The 27,341-nt window shown below is 35.4% G+C and overlaps 1 protein-coding gene across 4 annotated transcripts in view; it reads left to right on the forward strand.

Annotated features, from left to right (window-relative positions):
• The window catches only part of WDR19 (WD repeat domain 19), a 38,444-nt gene that overhangs the window by 4,675 nt on the left and 6,428 nt on the right, over positions 1-27,341 (forward strand). For all 4 annotated transcript variants that reach the window (XM_077782804.2, XM_021533178.3, XM_077782805.2 and 1 more), the window contains 26 exons: positions 358-473; positions 805-885; positions 1,241-1,353; positions 2,601-2,774; positions 3,951-4,021; positions 5,089-5,261; positions 5,360-5,474; positions 6,195-6,301; positions 6,723-6,845; positions 8,145-8,294; positions 8,812-8,959; positions 9,589-9,793; positions 10,369-10,528; positions 11,126-11,236; positions 12,840-12,949; positions 14,028-14,085; positions 14,300-14,446; positions 14,559-14,641; positions 15,858-15,941; positions 17,000-17,146; positions 17,549-17,673; positions 19,280-19,392; positions 20,165-20,233; positions 20,597-20,674; positions 25,054-25,150; positions 26,906-27,030. In XM_077782804.2, the coding sequence (XP_077638930.2) occupies positions 358-473; positions 805-885; positions 1,241-1,353; positions 2,601-2,774; positions 3,951-4,021; positions 5,089-5,261; positions 5,360-5,474; positions 6,195-6,301; positions 6,723-6,845; positions 8,145-8,294; positions 8,812-8,959; positions 9,589-9,793; positions 10,369-10,528; positions 11,126-11,236; positions 12,840-12,949; positions 14,028-14,085; positions 14,300-14,446; positions 14,559-14,641; positions 15,858-15,941; positions 17,000-17,146; positions 17,549-17,673; positions 19,280-19,392; positions 20,165-20,233; positions 20,597-20,674; positions 25,054-25,150; positions 26,906-27,030 (3,083 nt within the window). The remainder of the gene's footprint in view (positions 1-357; positions 474-804; positions 886-1,240; positions 1,354-2,600; positions 2,775-3,950; positions 4,022-5,088; positions 5,262-5,359; positions 5,475-6,194; positions 6,302-6,722; positions 6,846-8,144; positions 8,295-8,811; positions 8,960-9,588; positions 9,794-10,368; positions 10,529-11,125; positions 11,237-12,839; positions 12,950-14,027; positions 14,086-14,299; positions 14,447-14,558; positions 14,642-15,857; positions 15,942-16,999; positions 17,147-17,548; positions 17,674-19,279; positions 19,393-20,164; positions 20,234-20,596; positions 20,675-25,053; positions 25,151-26,905; positions 27,031-27,341) is intronic.

The following is a 27,341-nucleotide window of genomic DNA, read 5'->3' on the forward strand; positions in this document are numbered from 1 at the left end:
CTGGGGGTCTTGTGTTACCTTTATTGCAAAGAATTTGTGTGGTTTTTGTTTGCTAAACTCTTTCTTACCTGCTTAGAGTACCTCTAGGCATAAAGGCTAAGGATGTAACACATTCCCCAGAAATGTGTTGCAAAGAAATGGAAGAACAAGGGCTGTACTGTTTCATATAAAGTCAAAAGACTTCCATACGAGAGCAGATTTTTTAAAAAAAGGCTCTTGCTCTGGCAGGTTGTTTCACATTCTGACAATTTGTGTTTGAGGGGCTGAAGGGTGTATATTTCCGGCACAGTTTTTTTTTTGGGTTTTTTTTTTGTGGTTGTGTTTGATTTGTGTTGTATAGTTTTTTTTCTTTTTCAGGTAAGCACACTAAGAGGATTACTTGTGGCTGTTGGAGTATTGAAAACCTCCTTGCTTTAGGAGGTGAAGACAAAATGATTACTATAAGCAATCAGGAAGGGGATACTATAAGACAGGTAGTATTTATAACGGACATTTGATTTTAAGATGTACTCCTGGTTTCTGAGAAAGCTGGGACCTATGGGAGCTTGTGCCTTTTGAATCCTTGTGCTTTCAAGGACCAGGAGCTTTTTCTTTTTTCAGTATATTTTATGCTAACATATCATTAAGATCCAAAATGAGGTCATGTCTTCACCAATGATTTTCTTGATTTTGGTTCTAAATGCAGTAGTAACTTTCCCTGTCTATCCTTATGCAAAATTGTATGTGGCAGGAATAATGCAATTATTTATCATCAGTATGGGCTACATGAACTTTTGATTACTCAATCTGCATTCTTTCTTGCAGACCTCAATCAGCTCAGAACCCAGTGACATGCAGTTCTCAGTTATGAAGACTGATGAAAGAGTACCAACCAGGGAAAGCACAGTAAGAAGTCACTACAAAATACTGTAGTTCAAGTGGGAATAATCTAACATGATAACTCCATGTGACCTGCTGCCTTTCTTTCTGAGGAAATGGAGCTGACTTCTGTAGGAGAGAGAGTCTTGAATTTGAGATGTGTGTTCTGCTGAGTTTGCATTTAGATTTGTGAACTACTGGCTTACAAAGGGAAATGTCCTGAAAATCTCTTCTACTGTTGATGAAGATTCACAATTCAGATCCATGGGATTCCTAAGGATTATTCAATTTCCTAGATCTCATCTTTTAGTGAAAATATAGGACCTTACTTTAAAGTTATGCCATTCTTGTCATGTTAATTTTTCTTATCATTCTTTGACAGGTGAGTGTAGTGGTTGGCAAGAAGACTCTTTTCCTTTTTAATTTGAATGATCCTGATAACCCAATTGATCTGAAATTTCAGCAGCCTTATGGCAATATTGTAAGCTACAAATGGTGAGCAGAATGTTCTTAATTAAATATTCTAATATTTTGTATTTGAGTATTTTTCGATTACTTCTGATAAATGCTGGAAATAAATTCATCTATCCCATGCTTAGACTGGATTTTTCTTGGCTGTATTGTAGATTTTTCAGTAATTCTTTTTTGAACACAAGGTAGTCTACATTTTTTAACAGTTCTACTTGATGATTCAGTGGCTATATCTTCCAACATATCACTGTATCTTCCAACAGAATCACCGTTGGTATGCTCAGCTTTAAACAAAAATATGTCGCTGTCTTGATATAAGATTAAACTGACGGGTTTATGGGTCGTTTTCTATTTGGATGAGTAACTGATGGAAGAGCTGGGGGTGGGGTTGTCTCCTTCAGCTAGTTTGTTGGTTTGCAAAGCTGTGCAAAGTTCTTTTAGCCTTCTTTTTGTGCAATACCATTGGTAATGTTCCTATTAGAAAACCTAAACTAGAAATTTCAGATCTGTACCAAAAAAGTAGTTGTACTATTTTTGTATCTTTGAATCATTACAGCTTGTCTTTTAATGCCTGTTCAGTCAACATGGAATTGACATCCCTTTACACTACAATTCTGAAAAAACCTGAAGCTATATGCTTCTTAGTTTATGACCATGTGTAACAAGGTGTACCTGGGCTGTTTCTCTTGCAGTGTTTTTTCTTGCAATTGAGCTAATGAGATATTGTTTGAATTCATCTTTATATGCTGTAATTATTTGTGCCTTAACTTTATTATTTCTAATAGATACTATGAAAAGTAAACAGAACAGTCACAAATTTGTTGACTTTGTACTTCCACTGTGTTCGCAGTGCCCTTAAGGGCACAGTGAATGGCATTATTGTTTTGACATGGCTTTGATGGGACCACATATGACAGAACCTCAAAATGAAAGTTGCCATCTTCTTGTATGCTTATTTCAATGAGGATACCAGAAGCCTTTCTCCTGGCATCACTGCCAGGTGTGCAGCTTGCTGAAAATAAAGTGGCATTATAGAAAACAGGAGACAATAAAGATGACTTACAAGGCATCTGGCCACAGGCATGATTCTGTACTTCAGGGACCTTTGATAGTTTTCACTTGACCTATTTTATATTATAAGATTCAACATGATATATATAAATTCCCATAAATTCCCTGTTACTGGCAGGCATTGACTGTCTGAAAGAAAATGCTTTTGCATATTGCATCAATAGATCTTTTTTCTAAATTGTTGCTTTTTTGTGTAACAGGTATGGTGACGGCTATATTATGATTGGTTTCTCACAAGGGTGTTTTGTAGTCATTTCTACACACATTCGTGAAATAGGACAAGAAGTCTTTCAAGCTCATAATCATAAGGATAATCTAAGCAGCATTGCTATATCACAGTCATTAAACAAAGCTGCATCATGTGGAGACAATTGGTAAGTGGTAGTTTTATATATAAAGAATTCAGCTCTCAGAACTGGAGCTACTGGGCATTCACACTATGTTTCCTAAGGCTTCAAGGCTCCCTAAGAATTGAATTTAGAAAAGGTAAGATTAATTGCTCTATGGAACTGCTGCACTGCCTAGAGTTAGGAGAATCTATTATTGACAAAAATCTCTGCAAGCATAATTAATATCATTAATTGTAAACAAAAAAGAAATAAACTTTAGTATGTATTTTTACTTTTTATTAATTCTTTTTCTGTTATGTTGCTTGGCAACAAGAAAGTCCAAACTTCTTTACTGAGACTTATTGATTGAACTAAAACATCTGCTTAACAACAGGAGAAAAATTAATTTAAATCTGCACTGAGTATTTTGATACATGATATCCTCCTCTCTGGTGTTTGGTCTTATCTGCAGTCTAGACAAAAGTTGACAAATGTGAGCAACTAAGGAAATAAATAATTAAATACACTGGAGTTTTTCCAAAATGTTTTGTGCATATGATAGAACAGCTCCTTTAGCTCCTCATCTGCTAATACCTGATTCTGTGATATCTGAATTCAGCAAAAGGAGACTTGTGTCATAGCAGTTCTCTCTGTCCTCAGCTCTGTGTAGGACCAACTGCTGATTTATGACACTTGCACATCAAGAGTGGTATAACTGTGAGCAAAATATGGTGCAATTTCAAGCACTTGAGCTACTGTACAATAAGGACTATTTCTTTAAGGAGTGGTTTAACTTGCATTGAGTGACATGACAGCATAAGTAAACTCTCACTCTGTCCCTTTTATATGCAGCAGGATTGAAAGTATGTTTTGCATCTGTGTTTCAAGCCCTGTGTGTCCATCAGTAATGTCTTTTAAAACTAAAATGCTGTAACAGATCAAAAGGGAATAACAGTCTATGTTCCCTAACCCTCAATTCTTTCAAATTGGCTTTGTGCCTTTTCCTCAAATTTTAGTTCTCTGAGCAAATATTTTTGTAGTATGATGCAGTGATACACTATTTACAGTGGTGGTATTGTTTTTTAGGAAATTGAAGACATTTTATATTTCTTTTCTACTTTTTGCTCCATTAGGGTGTCTTGATTGGACTAGGTTTCTTCCAGCAAATGGTGACTGAGATTTAGGTTGGTGGGAATGATTGACTCTTCATTTTTGTTTTAGCATCAAAATCCATGATCTGGCAGATATGAGAGAAATGTATGCCATAATAAACTTGGATGATGAAAACAAAGGTATGTTAACTTTCTCCATGGGGATAGAAAATTTTACAAATTAAGTAAACTGGAATTTTGACAATGTCTCTGTTCATAGAGTAGAAGTACTGCTGTTGGAAAAACTGTGCAAATATGGAATTTTTCAAAAATTCCTGCTTCCCAACTTGTATTTAGTAGATGACCTGTAGCAAAATTCGAGCATATTTTACCTATACAAAGTATAGAGAAGTACAGCTCTCAGAACATTTGACCAGTTAGTTTTGTGCAATTTTGAATCTGTAATACAATGTATTCAGATTATTACAATAATACACTTAACTGGTTCTGCTTCTTTCCATGATTTTTTTGGCGCTTTTTGGCATGTCTTGTTCTAACATTGATATTTGATCTGGTTTTGTCCTGATGTACAGGACTTGTGCCTGTGGCTTCCAGAACAGTGTTACAAAACAATTTTCTTGAGTAGTGAGTTTCCACCGTTATCTCCTCGTTTAGTGCTTGTAAATGCTTCAGTTATTGTCAAGTAGCTGGTTGCCTCCAATATTTTTATTTCTAAAAACCTTCCTTTAAATTTTTTTTTTTTCTTTTTAAGAAATTTAGGGTTTTTTCAGCACAACACTTCCCTGTCTCCCTTGGCATATTTGTATTAGTCAGAGTATGGCAAACACCGGTTCTGTGTTTCGTACTTACTGATTTGGCAGTAAGGGGAATAAGATTGAATTCTGCTCAGCTGCTTGCAGTACCTGAACTGAATGTGCTTTTCAGTATTGAAAAGAGGAAGGGTGCTAATCAGTTTTGCAATAGATCTGTAATCTGGTCTAATGGAAAGTAGGTTGCAACTAGATGGCCTTTAAGGTCCATTCTAGCTCAAATCATTCAGTGATTCTGTGAAGTATTTACTCTCAGGAAAACACTATGTTAGTTAATTATGTGTTTGAGTTGAGTGATTCTAATTGATCTTGGAATTGTATTCATTCTAGTTATTAATTCCTACAATTTTCACACTTTAGAACAAAATAATGGCTTGTTGATTACAGTAGTTAAAGAAGGAACTATATGTTTTTTACAAAAACTTGTGAATATTTTAGGTGTAGATCAGATGGCTTGGACAGATGATGGACAGCTGTTGGCAGTATCTACACGAAGAGGATCCCTCCATGTTTTCTTGACAAAGCTCCCAATCCTTGGAGATGCTTGCAGTACACGGATTGCATACCTCACTTCTCTGCTTGAAGTCACCATAGCAAATCATGTGGAAAGCGTATGATAACCTCTTCCTTTTAAACTTCATGTAGATGTAATTAAAGTAAGTCTTAAAAGTGGATGAAAATTGTATTATTTTGTTTTGTTTTCTTACAGGAGCTACCAGTCACAGTCTCTGTTGAAGTAGAGCCCAGTTTTGTCGCTATTGGTGTTTATCATTTGGCTGTAGGAATGAACAATCGGGCTTGGTTTTATGCACTTGGAGAGAATAGTAAGCATAATTTTAGTTTTCTTAAAACTAATTCAGCACTCTATATTCTTTTTTATTAATTTAGTATTGTGTTTAGCAGTTATAGATATTCCACGTTGTAAATAAAAACTTGAATTGCCAATGGTCCTGCTAGGATGGGATAATAATTTTTGCAGGCTGAAGCAGTTATGGCAAGGCATTGTAAATAATAGAAATAAAACTTCTTATTTGAGATTTGAGGTATTGGTTGTGAAATGTAGACTGTTACTTAGCTGTTTTTTTCACAACATCTTGTGATGGACTTCAGGCTTTTGAGACATTGTGTCTGTGTCTTAAAGTACTAAGTTTGGCAAAGTACCTCAATAGGATCTATGATCAGTGAGTTTCAATTTTCAGTTTGGCAGATCTTCATGTTGTTTGTATGGGATAAGGAAAATTTGATAATGCTGTGTCCAAATTTTAGATGGTGGATTTCAAACTTCCATGTTTTTCTAAGCATCCCTTTTTTTCAGTGACAGCAAATTAAGTAAAACTGTAACAATACTAGTCAGAGTTGCATAGGGAAAGGGTTTCTCTTGTAGCTCTCTGACTGCTAAGAAGAAAGTCTCTTTATGTGCGCCTTGTCCCCTCTCTGCTCTGTGAGATTTTCACATCTGTTTACTCAGCTGCAAATTTAGATAAGTGATGACCTGTACAAAACCAAAATATTTTTACTTTATCTTTTCTCTTTGAATCCTTTAGATGTAAAAAAGCTTAAAGATGTGGAGTACCTGGGGACAGTAGCAAGTATGCACCTTAATTCTGATTATGCTGCTGCTCTCTTTGAGGGTAAAGTCCAGCTGCATATGGTAAGAGCTCTGGCAATTTGGATTGCCAATGTTGAACGAATGAGTTGATATAAGCTGAGGAAGTTAATGTAATATTAAAAATCAAATAAAATGGAATTATATTCAGTTAATGGAAGTAAAAATTATAAATTCTTGGAATAGTTTTGCTGGCTAAGTAACATGCAGAGCTGAGTTTCTGTAGACTTAGAAATGCAACCTAGACTAGAACAAGTGAAGAAAAACATTTTCTTGTCAGCTATTTAACAAGTTTTATTTTAAAGGTCTCTGGTAATGTGACAGAAGCAGATGCTAGGTTCTTAAGGGATGCACATGCAAGTTCTTTTTCATATAAGAAATTTTCTTACAGTTTGAAACAAGAAACACTATGATACCCTGTTGTTAACAGTGGAGATTTTCAGTTCATTCTGTTCTTTATATTTAGATAGAAAGTGAGGGTTTGGATGCTCAGGAGGAACGAGAAACTCGACTTTTCCCAGCAGATGATGATAAGTACCGAATTTTGTGCCATGCCTTAACTAGTGACTTCCTCATATATGGTACAGATGTGAGTATTACTTCTTTTAAAAGATCTTTTTAGATGGAATATATTTTGAATTTATATATTTGAATTATTTTGATTACTGCTTATGCTTGTAGCAAAACAAAAAGTGCATTTGTGAACTGTAGCATGGATTTTCTATACACGAGCTTTGTACAGCAATAACAGTCAAAAATGTATCCAGCTTCCTTTACTGTTGCATTTATATGATGTGCATTGGCAGGAAGGTTAAGTTTTGCGTTTACTAGTGTTTGTTGCAAAACATTGCTTTCAATGGCAGAACTTAATTCTATTGCATTAGTGAGAGCGTTTGCAATCAAAATGTCTTCCAGATATAAGTAAGAGCATAGCACTTTCCTTGCGATTTTTTTTATTTAGGTGGTGATGTGAAAAATGTGGACAAAAAGGTACTGATGTGTACAAATGTCATAGCATATATGAAAGCCTTGATTTGCTACTGAAGCCTTTGTCAGAAGACAATTTTTTTTACATTTTTCAACAAGGATGGGAATTAAGGAGGGCACTGAAAAAGAATGTGGACATGCTTATGTGTTTTTCTGAAGATTTTTTATGTATGGGGGTAGTTTTTTGTGCTTTTAATATTTTCTGGCACTGGGAATACAGGACACGTTTGGCATTGTAGTATCATGCTCTGTGTGATATCAACTTATGTATTGACCTTCCAGAGGAAAGGCAGAACCACTATCTCTGGTTGAATAACTGGTTTAATCACTTGAGTGATTTTGCAGCAGATAAGGCCTTTCCCACCTCCTCAGGACCTAAACTGGTACTGGTAAATTTGAAGTACTAAATTTGAAACTGGACAATTTGATGTGTGCAAATATAACCACTGATGTCAAAAGCCATATTTTTTAAAATATACCTTTAATCACAAATCAAGTTTATTGCTTTTATTCTGTTTGTTAGGTACCTGTCTTCTTAAGAATGTGTGGTTTTCCCTTGGAAGCAAACTTTACCAGTTTTTTTGAAGGTTAGGCTTCTCTCAGCAATGAGACAGACATTTGTTTAGAGAACTGCACAGTAAACACTTGTCTCCACAAAGCAGAGGGAGATAAAGATCAAAACCAACAGAAAGCCCCTCAAACCTCCCAAATCCTTTCTCTGTTGCCCGGAAGTTTTTCCTGTCTTACCCAAAACAGGGTGTGAGATGAAGCAAAAAAACCCACTGGGAAGTACTTTTTCTGAACACTTGATACTCTAAGATGGAAAACACTACAGCCAAATTAATTACCTGCTTGCCACTTACTGGTGTAATTGTTAACATTTTCTATTATTTCTCATTAGACTGGAGTTATTCATTATTTCTTCATTGAAGACTGGCAATATGTGAATGAATATCGACATTCTGTGAGTGTGAGAAAGGTTTTTCCGGATCCCAATGGAACCAGAATGGCTTTCATAGATGACAAAAGTGATGGCTTTGTCTATTGTCCAGTAAGTTAGTGTGGGATATCTATACAATATATGTACAAGCAGGCTCTTCATCTATATAGTGTTTTTAATGGAAAATGAAGATTTTGGCATTCTAGCTTGTAGGGTGATAGAAGAAATTGTCAAGGAAACTTGAAGATAATTTAATGGTAATTCAAGGAAATAAAATCTGTCATACTAAATTAGGGCAATTTCATTATACTAAGTTCCTGATTGGTAATTTTCAAAAATATATGTGTTTGTGTATTTAAATACAAATAATTCACCCAGTTTCACTGCCCCTCTCCATACCTTTTTTTAAAAATAGTAAATATAATTTATATAATGTGTATTTTCTCCACTTCAAGTTTAAATTCTTGTGTTATTCAGAATCACTGCATATAAGGAGACTTTTAAGAAAAAGTTTTCATATTTCTGCACTACTTCTATTATATTTTAAATTTTTAATCACACCTGGGATGAATATTTTGTTTCTTGTTTTAGTCACTCGGTAGTAATTTTACTTTTGCATTATATTTAGGTAAATGATAGCATATTTGAGATTCCAGACTTCTCACCAACCATTAAAGGAATCCTGTGGGAAAACTGGCCAATGGATAAAGGTGTTTTTGTTGCTTTTGATGATGATAAAGTATACACGTATGTTTTTCATAAGGATGCCATTCAAGGTAACATAAGCTCTTTAAAAAGGTTACTATTAAAGATTATACTATTTTAGTTAATAAAGTAAAACATGTTCTGCATCTTCATTTGTCTTAAATAAAATACATATAGAAATAAATAGTACTACAGAAGATTTGAAGTGCAACTTATGTATAGAAAGCTAGTTACTTTGCAGGTTCCTCTGTAAGGCTTCAAGGCATTTTGATCTCAACTCCATAAGTGTCTTGCTATTATAATATTTCATCTGAAAGTTACACATTGTGCTTCAATTGTATTTTGAAGCATTCATGAGAAAAATCTGAGGATCAGGGTGACAAAACTTGCATCAGGGTCACAAAACTTGTGTTCGTTGAAAGTGTTAAAGTTGTAAACACAGCCATTTCTATATTTGCAAGAGAGAAGCACTGAAATTTATGTACCAACATTTGGAAAAGAACCTTACTGGTTTAGAAGCTTTACATTCTGTATGTTAACTGAAAGATGTGTGCTTGTGTAGTTGCTGCTGACTGCCAGAATTACAGACCCTGAGTTAATGTCCTGCAAATATACATGTTGTCAGCTGCTTGCTATTTTCTTTACCATGTAGGGATTTTTATGAGACATCTTTTTTTTTCTTCCTGATCTTTGAATCTAGGATCAAGGATTATTTTGGCAGGTGGCACAGAAGTCCCCTATTCCCATAAACCTTTGTTGTTGTATAATGGAGAATTAACTTGTCAGACTCCAAGTGGGAAAACAAACAGTATCTATTTAAGTACTCACCGTTTCCTTGGCAATTTGAAAGACTTTGGACCCGATATGCTGAGACAAATGCTTACTCAGACTCTAATGTTAAAAAGGTACCATCTGCATTTTAATTGTATTGTATAAATTATTTTCTTCTGTGCTTATAGTTCAATATATCATATCCTGGTGATTTTAAAGTGTCCTGCTGAACTTTGGTAAATCAGATTGATCTGTAAGTTCACATAGCTCTCCAGGCAGTCCAAGCAAAGTAAATGACCCAGTGATGGTTTGGGGTTTTTTCACTGTAAATTAAAAGCCTAAAGTAATTTTTTTCAAGACTTATTCGGAGTTCTGTGACAATGGCTCCTTCAAAACTGGCTGAGGGTGCTTCTGTTGTACTCTCCTCTCACTGTAATGAAGCAATGCAAAATCAGTATAATGGAAAGAATGCTAGAGTAGGGAAAGCAGATGGTTTACTGAAAAAGTGCGGTAGAAACAGGAGAAATAGAACTGTAAGATACACATTTGTATTTTTCCATTCTTCCTGATACATCTCTCTCTCTCCATGGCTTAGAAGTAAACATTTTTATGTTTTCTCTAACAGAGAGAAAAAAATGTTGAGAGGGAGTTTTGAGTATGAGTAACACTTAAAATTAAAATAGTTGTAAATGTGTTTTACCTTCTATAGGTTTTCTGAAGCATGGGAGATTTGCAGACTTCTGAATGACCAGTCTTGTTGGAATGAGCTGGCCGAAGCTTGCTTACATCATATGGAGGTGGATTTTGCAATACGTGTTTATCGAACATCTGGTAATGCTGGGATGGTGATGTCCCTAGAGCAAGTAAAGGTAAAATATAAAGTCTTACCTAGGAAATATAGTAATTTAATTCCTCTTTAAGCATTACTGAATTCTTGGGTTTTTTTTGTGGAGGGAAGGAGTTGATTTTGTTCAAACAGAAATTTAGATGCTTTTAAGGGGTATAGAGGATAAAGTGTCCAAACTACAGAGTGTTTGTTTGCTTTTCTCTTGAAGTGGTTCCAATCTCTACCAGACTGCACAGTATTTCTTCCTGCATTTTCTTGAGAACAGCAGAATATATTAATGTCTCAGGCATTGGGAAGCTCTTACTTTCTTTTGTTATTTTTGAGAATACATTGAAGACTGCTATTTTTAAAAATCCAAAATAAAACCAGATTGCATCTATATATCTAAAAGTGAAACAGTACCTTAAAATTATACTTTGCAAATTTTTGATTTTAGCCTGTGTTAGATGTAGTGGCACATGAGGGCTTTTTCTGGTTTGTAGAATCTAATACACATCTTTGTAAAATGTAAGGATATTTAGTTTTCCGGTTTTGCCTTATTTTTCTTACAAGATTATGTTATTTATATAGTATTAATTTTCTTTTGGACTACTTCTGCACCTATTATGTCTTTCTACAGGGAATAGAAGACCACAATCTTTTAGCAGGACATCTTGCAATGTTTACTAGTGATTTTAATCTGGCTCAGGATTTGTATCTGGCATCCTCCTGTCCTATTGCTGCTCTTGAGGTATTATTTAAGATGTGTATATTTTCTGCTGGTTTTGTTTCGAGGTTAATGCTAGAATATTTTACCTTCTGATAATTTTGTCATTCTCATGGTTTTGATCTTGCCATTGTGTGACTAGAATCATAGACTTTCTTGAATTAGAAGGGAATCACAACGATCATTGAGTCTAACTCCTGGCCCCGCACAGGACAACTGCAAGGGTCACACCATGTGCCTGAGAGCATTGTCCAAATGCTTCTGGAACTCGGGCAGGCTTGGTGCTGACTGTTGCCCTGGGGAGCCTGTTCCAGTGCCCAACCAAGGTTCACTTGGTGAAGAACCTTTTCTTGAATGATATCCAATGTAAAACTGCCCTGACACAGCTTCAGGTGGTTCCCTTGGGTCCTGTATCTGGGCACCACAGGGAAGAGATCAGTGTCTGCCCCTTGTCTTCCCCTCATGAGGGAGCTGTGGATTGTGACAAGGTTTCCCCTCAGTCTCCTCCAGGCTGAACAGACCAAGTGACCTCAGCCACTTCTCATTCATCTTCCCCTCAAGGCCCTTCACCATCTTTGTTGGCCACCTTTGGACACTTCTAATAGCTCTATTTCCTTCTTATATTGTGGTGCCCGAAACTGCACACAATATTCAAGATGAGGCTGTACCAGCGCAGAGCACAGCAGGACAATTCCCTCCCTTGCCCGGCTGGCCATGCTGTGCCTGATGCACCCAGGACAGGGTTGTCCCTCCTGGCTGCCAGGGCACTGCTGGCTCATGTTCAACTTAACATGGACCAGGACCCCCAGGTCCCTTTCCAGCATCTCCTTCCCCAGTCTGTCTGTACATCTAGGTGCAGAGTCCAGCACTACCCCTTGTTAAACTTCATTCAGTTGGTGAGTGCCCAGTCCTATAATTTGGCAAGGTTTCTCTACAGAGTCTCCCTGACTTTGAGGGCGTCAAGAGCTCCTTCCAATTTAGTATCATCAGCAAATTTATTTATTATACCATTGGGTCCTTTGTCCAAGTCATTAATGAAGATATTGAAGAGCACAGGACTGAGGATGGAGCCCTGTGGAACCCCACTAGTGACAGGTCCCCAGTCTGATGTCACCCCATTCACTATAACGCTTTGTGCCTGACTGTAGACCCAGTTGCTCACCCATCTTGTGATATGTTTATTCAGTTGTGGGCTGGACATTTTACATACTCTTAAGAGACCACATTCAAAGCTTTACTGAAATCCAAAAATATTACATCAATTGACTGTCCTTGATCAGCTAGGTGGGTTACCTTATAATAAAAGGAAATTAAGTTTGTCAGACAGGACTTTGCTCTCATGAAATTTTACTGGCTGTGACCAATGACTGCATTGTCCTTGAAGTGTTTTTCAATAACTCCCAGAATAATCTTTTCCATAATTTTGCCAGGCACTGAAATGAGTGACAGGCCTGTCATTTCCAGGGTCAAACTAACAGACCTTCCTTCAGGATGAATGTATCTCAAATTGTTTGAATTTTTCTAAACTATAAATTCAATATTTGTATAATTTATTAGAATAATTTAAAGTTCAGAAAGTTCAAATTTGATACTTCCATCAGAAAATGTTACTGTTGTTCGTTAATAGATGCGAAAAGACTTGCAGCACTGGGACAAAGCGCTTCAGCTGGCTAAGCACCTGGCCCCGGACCAAATCCCTTTCATATCGAAGGAATATGCGGTGCAGCTTGAATTTATGTAAGTTCTCCTGTAAGGCTGTAGTATAAGAATAGTAAACCAATACTCAAGCTCAATAGAAGAACATAGAACTGAGATATTTCAGATGACTGTATTGCTAGGAGAGGATTTAGTGAGGTCTTGCAGCTCTAGTATGAGGAAGAGGAGTTTTGCAAGGAATCTTTCAGGCTAGAGACATGTTAGTAAAGCATAGTTCCTTTTGACTAAATCTGCTATATGTAGGTTCTTTGCCACTGGTAGGTCTACTATATAATATCATCTATTAAATAAATACTTTGGTGCAGGCAAGTGCTTGGAAAATAGAGACAGTCCAAATCATTTAACACTTCTTACATGGAATGAAAGCCATGCCTTTTGCCTGTCTTTCTTTAAATATCTATAAGCCTTTACTTCCTTAAATTTTTTAGGTAGGGGTGTATCTAATTTCAAGGCTGCCAATCCCTGAAAGACAGAAGGTATTAACCATTTGACATGATTTTAAAGCCTCTTTAATAGTTAATTCTTCCCAGATAAAACCTAGTCTGTTTAATATCTAAGTCAAGAGGAACACTTGCCTATTAATAGTTTGTAGACAACTCCCTTCCCCTGTCAGTACACCTAGCGTTGAGAGAGGACACTTGCTGGTCACAGAAAGGAAGGAATGGATGCAGCTGAAGCAATGCAACCGTATGGAACTTGAGTTCTGAATATACTCCAGGAGAAAAAATTGCCTTTGATTTTGTGTTGCAAAAATTCTGAATAATTTCAAAGATTAGCTTCATTTGTCTTCCAGAAAAGTCTGGAATAGGGCTGAGACCACTGAGGTGTATTTTGCACATATATTATTTGCCTTTCAAGGGAGGTTTATTGGTCTCCATCCTACAGAAATGAGAGATGGAATTGTCTCTTTGACTAAGAGCTTGATCAAGCCTATAAGAAGTGCTGTGACATACTGTGTAACTGTCCACCTCTCAAAACCTTCTATCCAGTCATTATGTCTAAATCAAGAAAGATACATCATAATGCGTGCATAAAGTGGTAGGAAGGCAAACATCTCTTCCTGTTAGAAATATTTGTATAACTTCCAGTTTTCTTTTAGGGGTGATTATGTTAATGCTCTGGCACATTATGAGAAGGGAATCACTGGAAGCAACAAGGTAATTCCTTTTTAGTAATGTGTTGTCACAATATACATTAAGCTCTCATGTTTCAAACTCATTTGAATTCTAGTTTTTAAATTCACCTCAAAATTAAATGTTATTAAGGCTGTAATGTTTTGTTAGTTTGTTTCAATGGTTGATTACTGTCGCTTTTGTGACCTGGTGTTTCTAATGTGTAATCTATAGTTACTGCTTTTCATTTGACTGCCAGTACCAGGAACACGATGAAGTTTGCCTTGCTGGAGTGGCTCAGATGTCCATTCGAATGGGAGATGTCCGTCGAGGGGTAAACCAGGCCATTAAACATCCCAGTAGGTTACTGAAAAGAGACTGTGGAGCTATTCTGGAGAATATGAAGGTACTCAAGGGACTTAATATAAGTTAAGGCTGAGTATGTGATTTCACTATGTTAGTAATTAGTTTATGATCTTAATTTAGAAATTATATTTTAATGGTTTCCAATATTGTAGCAATTTTCAGAGGCTGCTCAGCTGTATGAAAAGGGACAATATTATGACAAGGCAGCATCAGTATACATCCGATGTAAAAACTGGTAAGTACAGGTTTCAGGGAAATGTTATATTTTAGAATCCTCTTTGGAAAAGATTGATTCTTTAAATAGCACAAATGCCTCATTAACTATATTTCATTGATTTTATTGTTCCAAATTGAAGCTTAAAGATTCTCTCAGAAATTTATATTGTTTTAATATAGTCTTACTGTAAATGGGCAATAATTTTTTCCCTTTTTTTCTGTGTGTTCTGTTTAAAGATTCATGCTGTTTCAAGTCCTTTGTGGGTGTGTGTGCATGCACACATCCACACTGAATTTAGTGGACACTGAGCATAGTAATTACATTTGTGTAGTTACTGTGTGATTAATTAGATTTCTTAGTTTTATAATATGCATAGCTGAGACTGAGTATTTGGACAGTTGGAAATGATTCAACAGTAGCCAGTATCAAAATTTTCTGTTTTTAAGTTAATTTGTTTATTGTGAATTTTCCACTTGAAGAGTCCAATTTTCTGAGAGATTTAAGGGCTCCATTCTGGCCTAATTACTTTTTATGGACTCCTACCTTAGGAACTGATCAGACAGTTCAGTAATACCTCTTTCATATGAGTGCTTTAAAGATTAGGTTGGAGTATTATGTGCATTTATTTGAAAAATGAAAATTTTATTCCATCAAAGAATTGTCAGTGGTATCAAAATGAGCCAGGAGAGCACTTGGTTAAGGGGAGTAGCTTGCATCTAATGATAACCTTGATTTGGGAAGTGGGAGGTACAAGCTTTACTTGTTTACTCTTGCAGAAGGAGGTTCAGTTTGAAGAGTGCTCATCTTTTAGTCAGAGAGGTGAGATTTAAGGTCAGCCTCTGCTGAGTCTCTCATCCTTTGTCCTGAAAGGCCCACTGCTTAGCTTGCTGGTTTTTATAGATCTTTCAGGTTGCAGTTTTGATGCTGTGCTTCTTCTGTTGATTAATCCGAGAACACCTGAGGTAAAAATTGTTGGTCTGGCACTTATGCTTGTACACGTCAGACTTAAAAAAAAGAGGAGACTGTCTTCAAGCCTGTATACTCATAAAGCAATCTGTGATTTCCAGTTCTTGCAAAGTGCAACTTTTTGAAAATATTGAAATTACTTCAAAGTTTATTCATTATGTTCAGTTTCTTCTATTAGACTCCTTTTCAATGTTGATATAAATATGACAGTTTTACTGGAGAAAATTTAGAACCAGCTGTATTTATTAAATGGCTATTATCTTTCTAGGGCAAAGGTTGGTGAACTTCTTCCTCAGGTTTCATCTCCAAAGATTCACCTACAATATGCAAAGGCCAAGGAAGCAGATGGCAGGTACTTTTGAATGCTCTTTTTTAATATAAAACATGTTATTGATGTTGTTGTTATCATTATACATGAGTGTATTTGTAAAATAAAACACGTACTTGCATAAAATAGTCTTGTGAAAATGGATTCTAAAATATGTAAATTTAAGTTTACACTTAGATTATATTTCAAATCTTCAATACACAAAGGACATTTATCTGGTATCAAAAATTTGTTTCTAATTAATTGTTTTCCTGTCTAAACATTAATATCTTTCTAACAAAAACCATCCAAGTCTTTAAACTACTGAACTTTAAAACCATTCAGTCCACTTAGCAGAGTATTCAAATTCAGTTTGTTTCTAACTCCTTAGCAGTGATTTTAAAGGTCATTCAAAGGGAGAATAATCATGAAAGTTTTTTTTTCATTTTAGAATCAAATTACTGTTACATCTTAATGGCTGCATTTGCATAATAATAATGCAAAATTATTAGCTGAATTGAAAGCCTCAGATTGGTTATATTTAATCACAGAATGTAGTTCCTCCTAGTCCTTACCGTAAGTAAATGTACTTTGGAATAATGATACTTTAAAATATGAAACATCACCAGAATTTAATGTTTGCATTGATGAGACTACAAAATACTGTTTCTATAAATTGCATAGTGAGAGAATGGGAAGTTTCTTGATCTTGTCTACAGAACAGAAAAGAGGTCTTATTTTTAAAATTGTACACCTAGCTATCAAGTTTGGTTTTTATTGTTCTCTTGCTCTCAAGGAATTTCATATGGAAGAGATTAACTGGTTTTAATATATAACAAAAAAAAGAGCTGGCAGAGTAGGTCAAAAATAGTATTGTGGTAGACATTTTTCTATTGCCTCTGCTTTTTATTCTCCTCAGAGAAAATGAAATAGAAACCAAAAAGAATATAGTAAATGCAAAGCAGTTCAATTACATGCAAACTGAAAGGAATTTGCCACAAAGTAATCTCACAGAAATAAAGTACTTTATGTTTCCTTCACACCATATTATAAAGAGTTATTTACAAAGTTAAAATAACTGATGTGGAACTATTATTTTGCAGATACACGGAAGCTGTGATAGCTTATGAACATGCAAAACAGTGGGATAGTGTAATTCGACTATATTTGGATCACCTAAATAATCCTGAAAAGGCTGTTAATATTGTGAGAGAAACACAATCTCTTGAAGGAGCTAAGATGGTGGCCAGGTAACAATCATGTTGTGCATACTAAAAAGAAGTCTATGTCTGTTGGGAATTTATGAGGCTTGCTAACATATCAGACTCTGGTTATTGGTACTTGGCTAGTGAGTGTATAATTGAGTTCTCTAAGATTTGGGCAACTAAATAGGTACTGATATTTTTTGTTCTTGTAGACTTTCTGATTAAAATTATATTAACCTGAAGTAATAAGTTTAGGCAATAATAAAAAATTGCCATGCTGTATTATTTATATTAAGTTAATTTTAGGAATCTAGTTAAAACAATTGACATACAAAATGGATTAGAAGTGTGTCATATATGTATGTATGTTATGTACTGTATTCCTAAAGCATTTGCTGTATTCATTAAGCTAATTAGTTTAAGGTATTAATTTGTCATTCTGATTAGATTCTTTCTGCGGCTTGGTGACTATGGTTCTGCCATCCAGTTCCTGGTTATGTCCAAGTGCAATAATGAGGCTTTCACATTAGCTCAACAACACAACAAGATGGAGATTTATGCTGATATCATCAGTGAGTATTCCAGGCTCATAGTTTTCTTGCATTATGTTCTGCTGTTCTTTTAGTTAATTATAACAAATTTAATATCATAAGACAATGGGTGTTTATTTCCAGTCATTGTGCCCAGGTTTGGTAGCATGTATACTTCAGGCGTACAAGCCAGACTTTACTTTCAGCTTTGCTATCTGCTTGGTTTTCCAATCTTGCCTGTCCTACAGGTTTTTTTGTTTATCCATAGAGATAAAACATTTATCTAGACTATTTTCTTGTGCTCATTGAGGAATCCCTTTCTTTGACCTTGCTACAAAATGGAGCATTTCAGTGGTACAGTTCTTGATTTTTGTTCCCTTTTCCTTTTCTCTTGATTCCAGCTCTTTTCCTACATGTCACTTTTTTGCCTTTTCTACTCTTTAAGACCCTTCATGGCCTCTTCTTGTCTCAGTGAGAAATGGAAAGGAGACCTTACTGAGAAGCTGACTTTTATCTTAGGCCATCAAGCCAGTCAGAGTCCATCTTGTCAATTTGCACCAAATTTTATAGCTTCTGTTTGTGTGAGGCACCTTTAGTGCCCTATCAGCTCCACATATGTATCTCCCAAATTCTCATATTTTCACTTCATCTCTTTGTTTAGACATTGATTTCTTATTGTGAAGGTTATAAAAGCTTGGCAACAGTTGGCTTGGAGATGTATGGTTGCAGATGATTGTCAAGGTGGCCACAATTGCTCTACAGTTCCTTATCCTTTCTTACTTCTGTGCAAAATAGGATGTTTCAAATTGTAATCCAAGTGGGTAGAAAAGGAGTTTAAAACTAACTGTGGAGTAGTGGCTGTCTTTGTTTAACATGTGTAGAGCAGAATGGAGTCTTGGTTAGAAGACTTTAGTTCTCCCTGCTACCACATGGTTGCATTGTCCCTGATAGCCTTGCTTTGTACAAGTATGCTTCCATATTGTTAAACTGTGAAAGCTTTTCAGGTGATAATGTCATAATCACTTGCTCTGCTTTAATGTTGCCAGGACATGATGGAAAAATTCATTATCAGACCATAGCAACGCCCATTTCATTGTGCTTTTTTAGAAGAGAAGGTAGTGACAGGATGAGGGGGAATGGTTTTAAACTAAAGGAGAGTAGATTTAGATTAGATATTAGGAAAACTTTCTTTATTGGAGGATGGTGAGGTGCTGGAAGAGGTTGCTCAGAGAAGTTTTGGATGTCCCATGCCTGGAAGGGTTCCAAGACCAGGTTGGATGGAACTCTGGGCAAGATGGTCCAGTGAAAGTCCCTGTGCATGGCAGGGGCCTTGGAACTAGATGATCTTTAAGATCCCTTCAAACCCAAATCATTCTATTATTCTATGATTCTGTGAAAAACAGACATCTCATTATGGTGTAAAACCTGTGGAAACAATTATTTCACTATGTTATTAGCTCCTAATGTCTGACATTTGGTCTGATTAAATAGAAAAAAAATGTGTAAGACACAATTTGAGTCTGTCTGGCTTTGGTTTTCTTCGAATGTCAGTAGAAAAACACAGTAAAATAGGAATATGTTCATTCAGTAGGGTCTTTACCTTATTTATTAAGAATATAGTGCTGTCACTCAGATCTGTCTGTTGCAGGTTCTGAAAGTACTACCAATGAAGATTATCAGAGCATTGCACTCTATTTTGAAGCAGAAAAGAAACATTTTCAGGCGGGAAAATTTTTCTTGCTGTGTGGTCAATATGGACGGGTCAGTGCTTAAAGGATAAGTCAGTGAAAGTTAAATGTTTATAGAAACTGTTCAAAATACAGTCTTCAGGAAAGTTCATATTAGATTTTAAGTGCCTTTACTGATGACATACTGATTTAGTAAGCAAACTATTTACATTTACAGTTATGTTCCATGAATGATACATTGCTGTGCACATGTTTTTCATAACAGTAGAAGCTTGAGGTGAATCAGTGATATATTATTGTCAACGAATCTCTGAATATCATGATCTGCAGTACAATTTATTTACATTTCATTGGCTTGACCAGTGGAGACTTGGTTGCAGAGTAACTTATCAAACTGAAAGATTTTTTTTTAAAAAAGAAAATACGTTAATTGAAGTATGTTGATTGACGTACTTTTGATCAGTTACAAGTGTGTGAACTGATGCTTGTTAAATGTTTGATTTTTGCATACTGAACACAGACAAAAAAAAATATGACTGATTTTTGCATATTATGGCCATTGTAGATGATAGCTCCTTCAACTGTGGTATGGGGGGCTCCATGACATTAAAAACATTTCTGTGAACATCTTTCACAGTTAGTGGAGGTGTACACCAGAATTTGGCAAAGTTTCAGTTGTTTCTTGCATGAGTATCTGTAAGACCAGCTGCTACCCTCTGTAGGTGAGATAAGCATTCAGTGTGTGCCACTTTGTTATCAAAGTGCAGAGAGAGAGAACTTGATAAAAATTAGAAAAAATTCATTTCATGGGTCTCAATTTTAACTTTTCTTCTGTATAATTTTAGGCATTAAGGCATTTCTTGCAAAGTCCAAGCACAGAAGATAACTTGGCTATGGAAATGGCAATTGAAACAGTAAGCAATTTGGATAAAACAAAAAATTCTTCATCTTTTTAAGAAGTTTGCCTTCATTATTGTGACAATTTCCCAGCATCACTGAGTGTGTTTGATTAGATTGCAAATAGAAGAAAAACTGTATCAGTAAAGAAGATATCTAAACGTGTCTAAAAATCCCAGCTTAACACATTAGAAAATATATAGGAACTTCTGCATGTCAAAGCTGATGAACGAAATAATCATCTGGTTTGAACATACAGAACTAAAAAAATCATATTCTAAATCTATCTAGCTTCAGTGCTTTATGGAAAGGCTCCTTATGAGTGAGTTATTTTTCTCTTCTTCCTTCATATCATAATTTCTTGTGTCTTTTTTTAATAGGTGGGACGGGCAAAAGATGAAACCCTAACAAATCAGCTGATTGACTATCTTATGGGAGAAGGGGATGGCATGCCCCAGGTATTGTATTTCTATCACTGCTATTGTATTACATTTCTGTGCTACAAGATATTTTGAGCTTACTTTGTCCTAAAATTCTTTGTAGGCACAGACTGTGCTTTAGCTTTCATCAAGGAGCAAGACTTGTATGATCATTCTGTGAGTCATTCACCCAGTAACTCCAGATTCAGAAATATAAGAAAGGAAGCAACTGTCTTAGATATAATAATTTTTTCTTCAATCATCTTTATGAAAGCAGATAGTTGGACAGAGGAGGTTCAAATTAATGCTCATAATGGGAGTAAGAGACATAACTTAGCTGTTTGTTGTTGCCAGTTTGCCAGCTAGCTGTTGCCTTTCCCAGATGAACAGTTAATGTGTTTGTCTCAAGACAAGCTACAGCACTGATCTCTTCCTGCAGGAGCAGAGTTGATCTGACTTTTGCAGTGGAAGAAAGTAAGGTTCAAAGTAGGAGATGCAGGTCAAAACCCCAAAGCTGGCCAGGCTATAAAAGTTCTTGTGTTCAACACCAGTGTAAGGCATAAAATGTTGCAGACAGATTTTCAAAATTAGCAGCTCCTTTTTGACTTCTGAATAGGGCAGATGATAGTAGAGCTGCTTGTACATTCAGGCTTGAGTTCATGGAACTAAGTGGCTGAACCACTAGAAGTTTTACTGCCTGTTACAGCAGACCTGGAATGTGAGCTGTGGTGAAAGCCAGACCTCAGGTGAGGGCGTTGCAGTCTGCAATCAATTGCTTAGTCATGGAATTTAAGGTGTCATACAAAGTCATGGTAAATACAGTCAGGTGCAATATGATATATATGGAAGAATAAATGATGCCTTGCTGAGGGCAGTAAGGTTTGGTAATTATGGAGATGACAGGGGCTCAGTTCAAGTTGATTTCACCCCTAATATTTCAGTTGTGGTTTACAATTCTGTTAGGAAATTGGAAACTCTGTCTCTTTCCTCTCTGTATGGATTAAAGATTTGAGATTTTAGACTTTTAGAGACATTGGGCATTTGATGTCCAAGTAAACTTTGCTTTTGTAAAAGATAAAAAGAGGAGAACCAAACCAAGCCTCTTATCTCTTTATTATTTATCTCTTACTTTACCTTTAATATGAAATGTGAATTTTAGTAAAATTATGAGAGAAGCAAAACATGGCAAAACAAAAAGAATTCAACTACAAGAACCCAAAGGGGATTAAGCTGATGGGGGCACTGGATGAAAAATCTATGCAGTATCAGTGTAAGCAAGACTAATTTCATATTTATGCTGGAAGTTGGGTGGAGAGAAACTGTAGCATCTAGCCTCTTTCCTCAGAACAGTAGTCTAGCTTCCTCATTCAGAAAGGTCCATGGGACTGGGTAAGGGAAGTGAGTATGATCTCCATAGGAAAGAAGGGAAGTGAGTATGATCTCCATAGGAAAGAGGTTCTAAAGATTTTAGAAAATATTTAGGAATTTTTTGAATGCCATTATTGCTATATTTAACATTGTTTTGAACTTCAGTATAGAGTTTTTTTTCCTTATTTAAAAGCTCTCTCTTGTTCTTCTGAATGCTTTAATCCAATCTACATAGTCTCTCTCAGTGAGTAACAAAATTTTTCTTTATCAAATCATATATTTTTGCTTTAAAAGCTACTTTAAAAACAATCATTATCTTCATTGTGCTACGGAGACTGTTCTCAAACTTATCAAGAAAGATATTACTGTTTTTAGAAAATAGAAGCTTCTATGTCATGGCATTTTTGTAAAGCTGAAAGTAAGAGTGAATTTAATAGTAGCCATGCAGCAGAAACTTGCTCATCATTTCAAGCACTGATCTTCAAACCACATCATCAGTGACAGCAGGCTGATTGCTTTAAATCTTTCACAGCCAACAGCTGTGTGGCATTTTAATAAAGTGCCATATTATCAAAATTATTATGCTTTCCAAAATTTTGCTACACTATTGTCTGATTAATTATAAACTATTTCTTAGATGTGTAATTATATCAACTATTGTGTTTATTAACTTCAACATACAAAGATTCTTAACTTATTCATATGTGCTCTGTCAGGGAACACTAACTAGCAAGGTTCTGCTGTTTGCTGTGTGCGTATTTTCTGAGTACATACATTTTAAAAAGAAAAACTAAACTAGAATTATGAGTATTTAATATTGAATCATATTACAATAATATATTTTCCAAAAACTTTAGGAAATTTATTGTATTATAAAATTCTTTCCTGCACTTTCTGCTTTGTAACTTACTGATTTTAAAGGTAGAAGTATGAAAGTAAAACATGGGACTAATGTTGCTTGAATTACTTTGACTTTTTTATTCTTTTTTTCTTTTTCTCTTTTTTGGAGGGGGGAATAAGTATTTTAAATATATTATTTAAGTCAAATATAATTAGGAACATGGCAAGTAGCATATAAGACCACTGATCCATGCTGGGACAGGATCCTTCCTGCTGCAGCAGGAGAAAGGGTAGAAGCAGCCTGGATGGGGAAGTAGTGCTGTTTTCTGCTGATCGTCAGTGGAATGGCCATCTGTGACCATTAGGTGATGTTAGAAGTTGCGAAGAATTATGTCATAACCCACTGTTTTCACTAATTTTTGGTTTACCCCAAGAAATAGCAATTTTTCTTTTTAAGGCAGTATACAGTGAATAAATAATATCTGTTAATATAAGTAGTTGCAGTTATTTTATTATCCAGATAACTATTTCATTATTCTTAAGTTACAATTCTTATGATGTTCAACCTTTTGACCATGTGCTACTTAAAATTCAGCTCCATCATTAGTTTAGCAGTAATTCCTTTTAGTGACTTAATGTTTTTCCTTGTATTTCAAGGTAGAAAGAAGATTTTTGTCTTCTGTTTTATCTTTCTGACTGTGAACCTTTCTCTCTTGCTTTTATTTATGTGATTTTTTTTGGTAATCCTTTTCTTTGCTTCTGAAGTACAATCTAATCTTTGCAGTCATCTTCTCTACAGGCAAATATCTTTATATCTTTAATATTTCTGTTCCCTTGAATTTCTTCTTTTTTCTTTTGCTGTGTCTGAGGCTTAGATACAAAACCCACAGTATTCCAGAGAATAACACAACATTGATTAATACAATTATTGTTGTAGTAATTTTTATACCATTTTAACATAGAATACACACTTTGAATGTTGGATTTACTACTAATATTACAGAATTGATTGTTTTGGATTTTTTTGCTAAGATCTCCTGAAAGTTGCTGGTATTTTATTTTTTTAGTTCATTTATCTATTTAAATTAGAACAATACAATTGTATACATTATGTAGGTTATTTTAATCCAAATTTACTAATTAGAAGATTATCATGTACAGGCTTTACTTTTTATTGACCCATTTTAAAAATAGCTGCTAAATTTTTTGTACTTAATATTTCCTTTTCAACATAAGCAATTTTATTTTGCTTTTTATTTTTTTCTACTTCTTTAGTAGCAATAAATAGAATATTTTTAACATTTACTTTTTCTATTCTTTCTTTTCTATTTCTATATTTTATTTTGTATTTTTAGGAGTTACCTCTTGAGGATTTTCTCAATCCAACTTTTCTCAAAACCAAACTAACTCTGATTTGTTATCAAAGACCAATTATTCTTTCTCTCATTAGTGTTTTTTTTACTAGTCTTCTAGACATTTGAGTACACTTACAAAAATAGAATTCGTGTTTGTTTTCTACAATACTGCCATCTTGGTTTTTAGTTCTGGTTTTAAATTATTTCACTAATTTCCCTGCTGTTAGATTGCCAGTTTTTGGGTGATTGCTACATTTGCCATTCTTGAGTTATATAATCATCAAAAGTTTCTGGTGTAGCAAATTATAAATTGTATGCAATTTTTTAGCTGGTTGTCCCCTAATTTTCAATTTTTTAGCTGTCTTCTATGTCCACTATCTGGTCCCAGAACAATACTTCCATTAGAGGCCAGATTTTGCCATCTGCATCCACACTAAGCAATGTTTGCATCTAGATCCGTAACGCAATTTCTGGCAAGAGTTCCATTTCTGAAAGGAGTCCCTGGGTTCTTTTTTGACACTGTAAATGCCCACACAGCAGGAGTTGTTTGGTTTCCCCCTGTACAGCTCTCCATGTGCATGGTGGTCTGTGGCTTTCTGCATCCCTCCTGACAGGGCTTGGCCAGCACCCGCCAGGACTCCCTTGGGCCCTTGGCGTGGGTGTTCTGTGCCTGGGCAGCAGCCAAACCCTGCAGGCGACTGGCATAGCTGGAGTGTGTTCATACGAAGAGCTCTTCATGAAGCAAGCTTCTCTGCTTTCTTTGGAGAATGTGGTGGTGGGATGAGCAAGTCAAGAAAGTGAATACAGCAGTATGAATTTAGTCAGTATTAATTGATTTTATATCATTTCATTCAGGATGCCAAGTACTTGTTCCGCTTGTACATGGCCCTAAAGCAGCACCGAGAGGCTGCCAGAACTGCCATAATAATTGCCAGGGAAGAGCAGTGTTCAGGTAAGTCTGTTTCCTCTGATGTGATAGCATCTCTCATGCTACCTCCTTAGGTACCCTAGGTAGGATGCTGTTATTTGTGTAGGATTCTACTTAGAGCTCTAAGACATGTACCGGTGCTTTTAATTATATTCAAGTTCAGTTTTGAATTTGAAAGTAGACTTGTGGAAAGCCTGTGGACTCATACCTGTATATTAAATATTGGGAAAAAAAGAAACTTGTGGAAAATATCTGTGTTTTTTATTACTTCAAGTAAGCATAGTGATTAAGACAGCCTGTGACTTTACCTTTCTGTGTATTACAGGTCACAGACTTGCCATTTATAGATATGGTTGCTGGTTTGCTACTGATCTTTTAGTCTTAGCACCTGACTTTTATCAGTGGAAAATGGGCAGAGGAGTTGATTTCTGTTCAAGGACCAGACACATATACTTACTTTAAGCTTGGTTTTCCTTTGTAATGGGTTGCTAAAGTTAGAAATAGAAAAAAAAAAGGAGTTAGAGGGCTAGAAGCAAAATAGCTGCCACCTGCATTATTCACTCTCCTCTGCAGCTATGGCAACAACCCCACCATAACACTGCTTGCTTTTCATTTCAATTATGTAAAAATAAACATCTATAAAGGAAAAATAGCAGTCTTGGGAATAACCCAGGCAAATTAACATTTATGTGCTGCTCCTCAGCATTGGGCTAAGGAGTGGAAAAACCTCTGAAACCCTTGGCAAGCAAATCTCCTGATCGATCATAGAAGTGAATAATGTATTTGTGCTAATTATATAAGCAGGAAATACAAAGGCTCAAGGGTTTAAATATTTACTAGCATCTCTGAATCTGAAAACTTATATCTAAAATGTAGTATCCCATTGTGTATTTCATATTCCCTAGTAGCATAAATGTGTTCTGCAGCAGTGTAATAAGAAGCATAATGTTTGTCTCATTAAAAGCACCAATCTTGCAGTGACTGTTTCTTCTGGAGAGGCAGTTTTACATCAGCCCCCTCTTCTTTCTTTCAGAAGATTTCAGTGAGCTTGATTGTGAAATTTGCTCTAATATAGTTTGTTCTTTCCTTAAAAAAATCCATCTAATAAATATATTTAAGTCATACTGCTTGGTATTTTTCTTTGGGTATGCCATTTTAAGTGTAGTTTTTCTTGAAGTTGTTTTTGTGTAATCACTTGATTTTAAGACTGTATTATACTGAGAGTCAGTAATAATAGAATATAAAAGAATAATGTTGTTTTCCAGCAACTAATTCTGAAGTGATAGTCAGCTGTCTCACACAAATTTCACAGTTTGATTCAAGTGTAGTGTACAACAAAACGTTACAAATTGTTCTGTAGAGTGAAAACATCTGCTGGTAGAGAAATATAGGGAAGAAAAGGAAAATGTTTGCTGAAATAACTAGAATTTCTTTTAAATGCTTCCAGCTGTGAAGAGTATGACTTTCTCAGCCTCTAATAATGCATAAAAATCCCTACACAATCAGCAAAACAACCCCAAAACAAAAGAAGAAAAGAAACAACTAAGAATAGACTAATTGCAAAACAGTACTTGATTTCAGCTACATTGATAATTTAATGAAATCCTGTGGTTTCAGGACAATCCTCCATGGTAAACTTGAAAAAGTATAACCAAGTGAAGTAACATTCAAATTTTAACTGTCCCTTGACAGGTTTTGGCTTTGGTTGCAGAGGCAAGGAGTTGCCAAAGCAAATGATCAAGTTAAAGTATACTAAATTAACTGTTAATTTTTTTTAAGGGAACTATCGAAATGCACGTGATGTTCTTTTCAGTATGTATTCAGAGTTAAAGACCCAGAAGATAAAAATTTCTTCTGAAATGGCTACAAACCTTATGATTCTACACAGCTATATTTTAGTGAAGGTAAGGAACTGAGAAATTGAATTTTTTTGTAAATTACACAGTGTCTGATTTATTGAACTGTATGTATGGATGTTCCATGTACATAAATTATATTGTCATAGAGATTGTATCAGAGAATCCAAGTGCATGCTAACAGCAAGCTTCGGGAGGACAACCCATAGTTGTTTCTGCCTCTTTGAGTAGCATATTCTTTTTTAAAATACTGAATAAATGAAAATTACATATGGCTTCCTGTTTTGTTTTTGGAATCATACTTACAAATACTATGCTACAACTATTTATTACTATTATTGTTGTTGTATTTGAAGTTG

Source organism: Lonchura striata, chromosome 4, assembly GCF_050655825.1.
Source record: "Lonchura striata isolate lonStrDom1 chromosome 4, ASM5065582v1, whole genome shotgun sequence".
Lineage (NCBI taxonomy): Eukaryota > Metazoa > Chordata > Aves > Passeriformes > Estrildidae > Lonchura > Lonchura striata.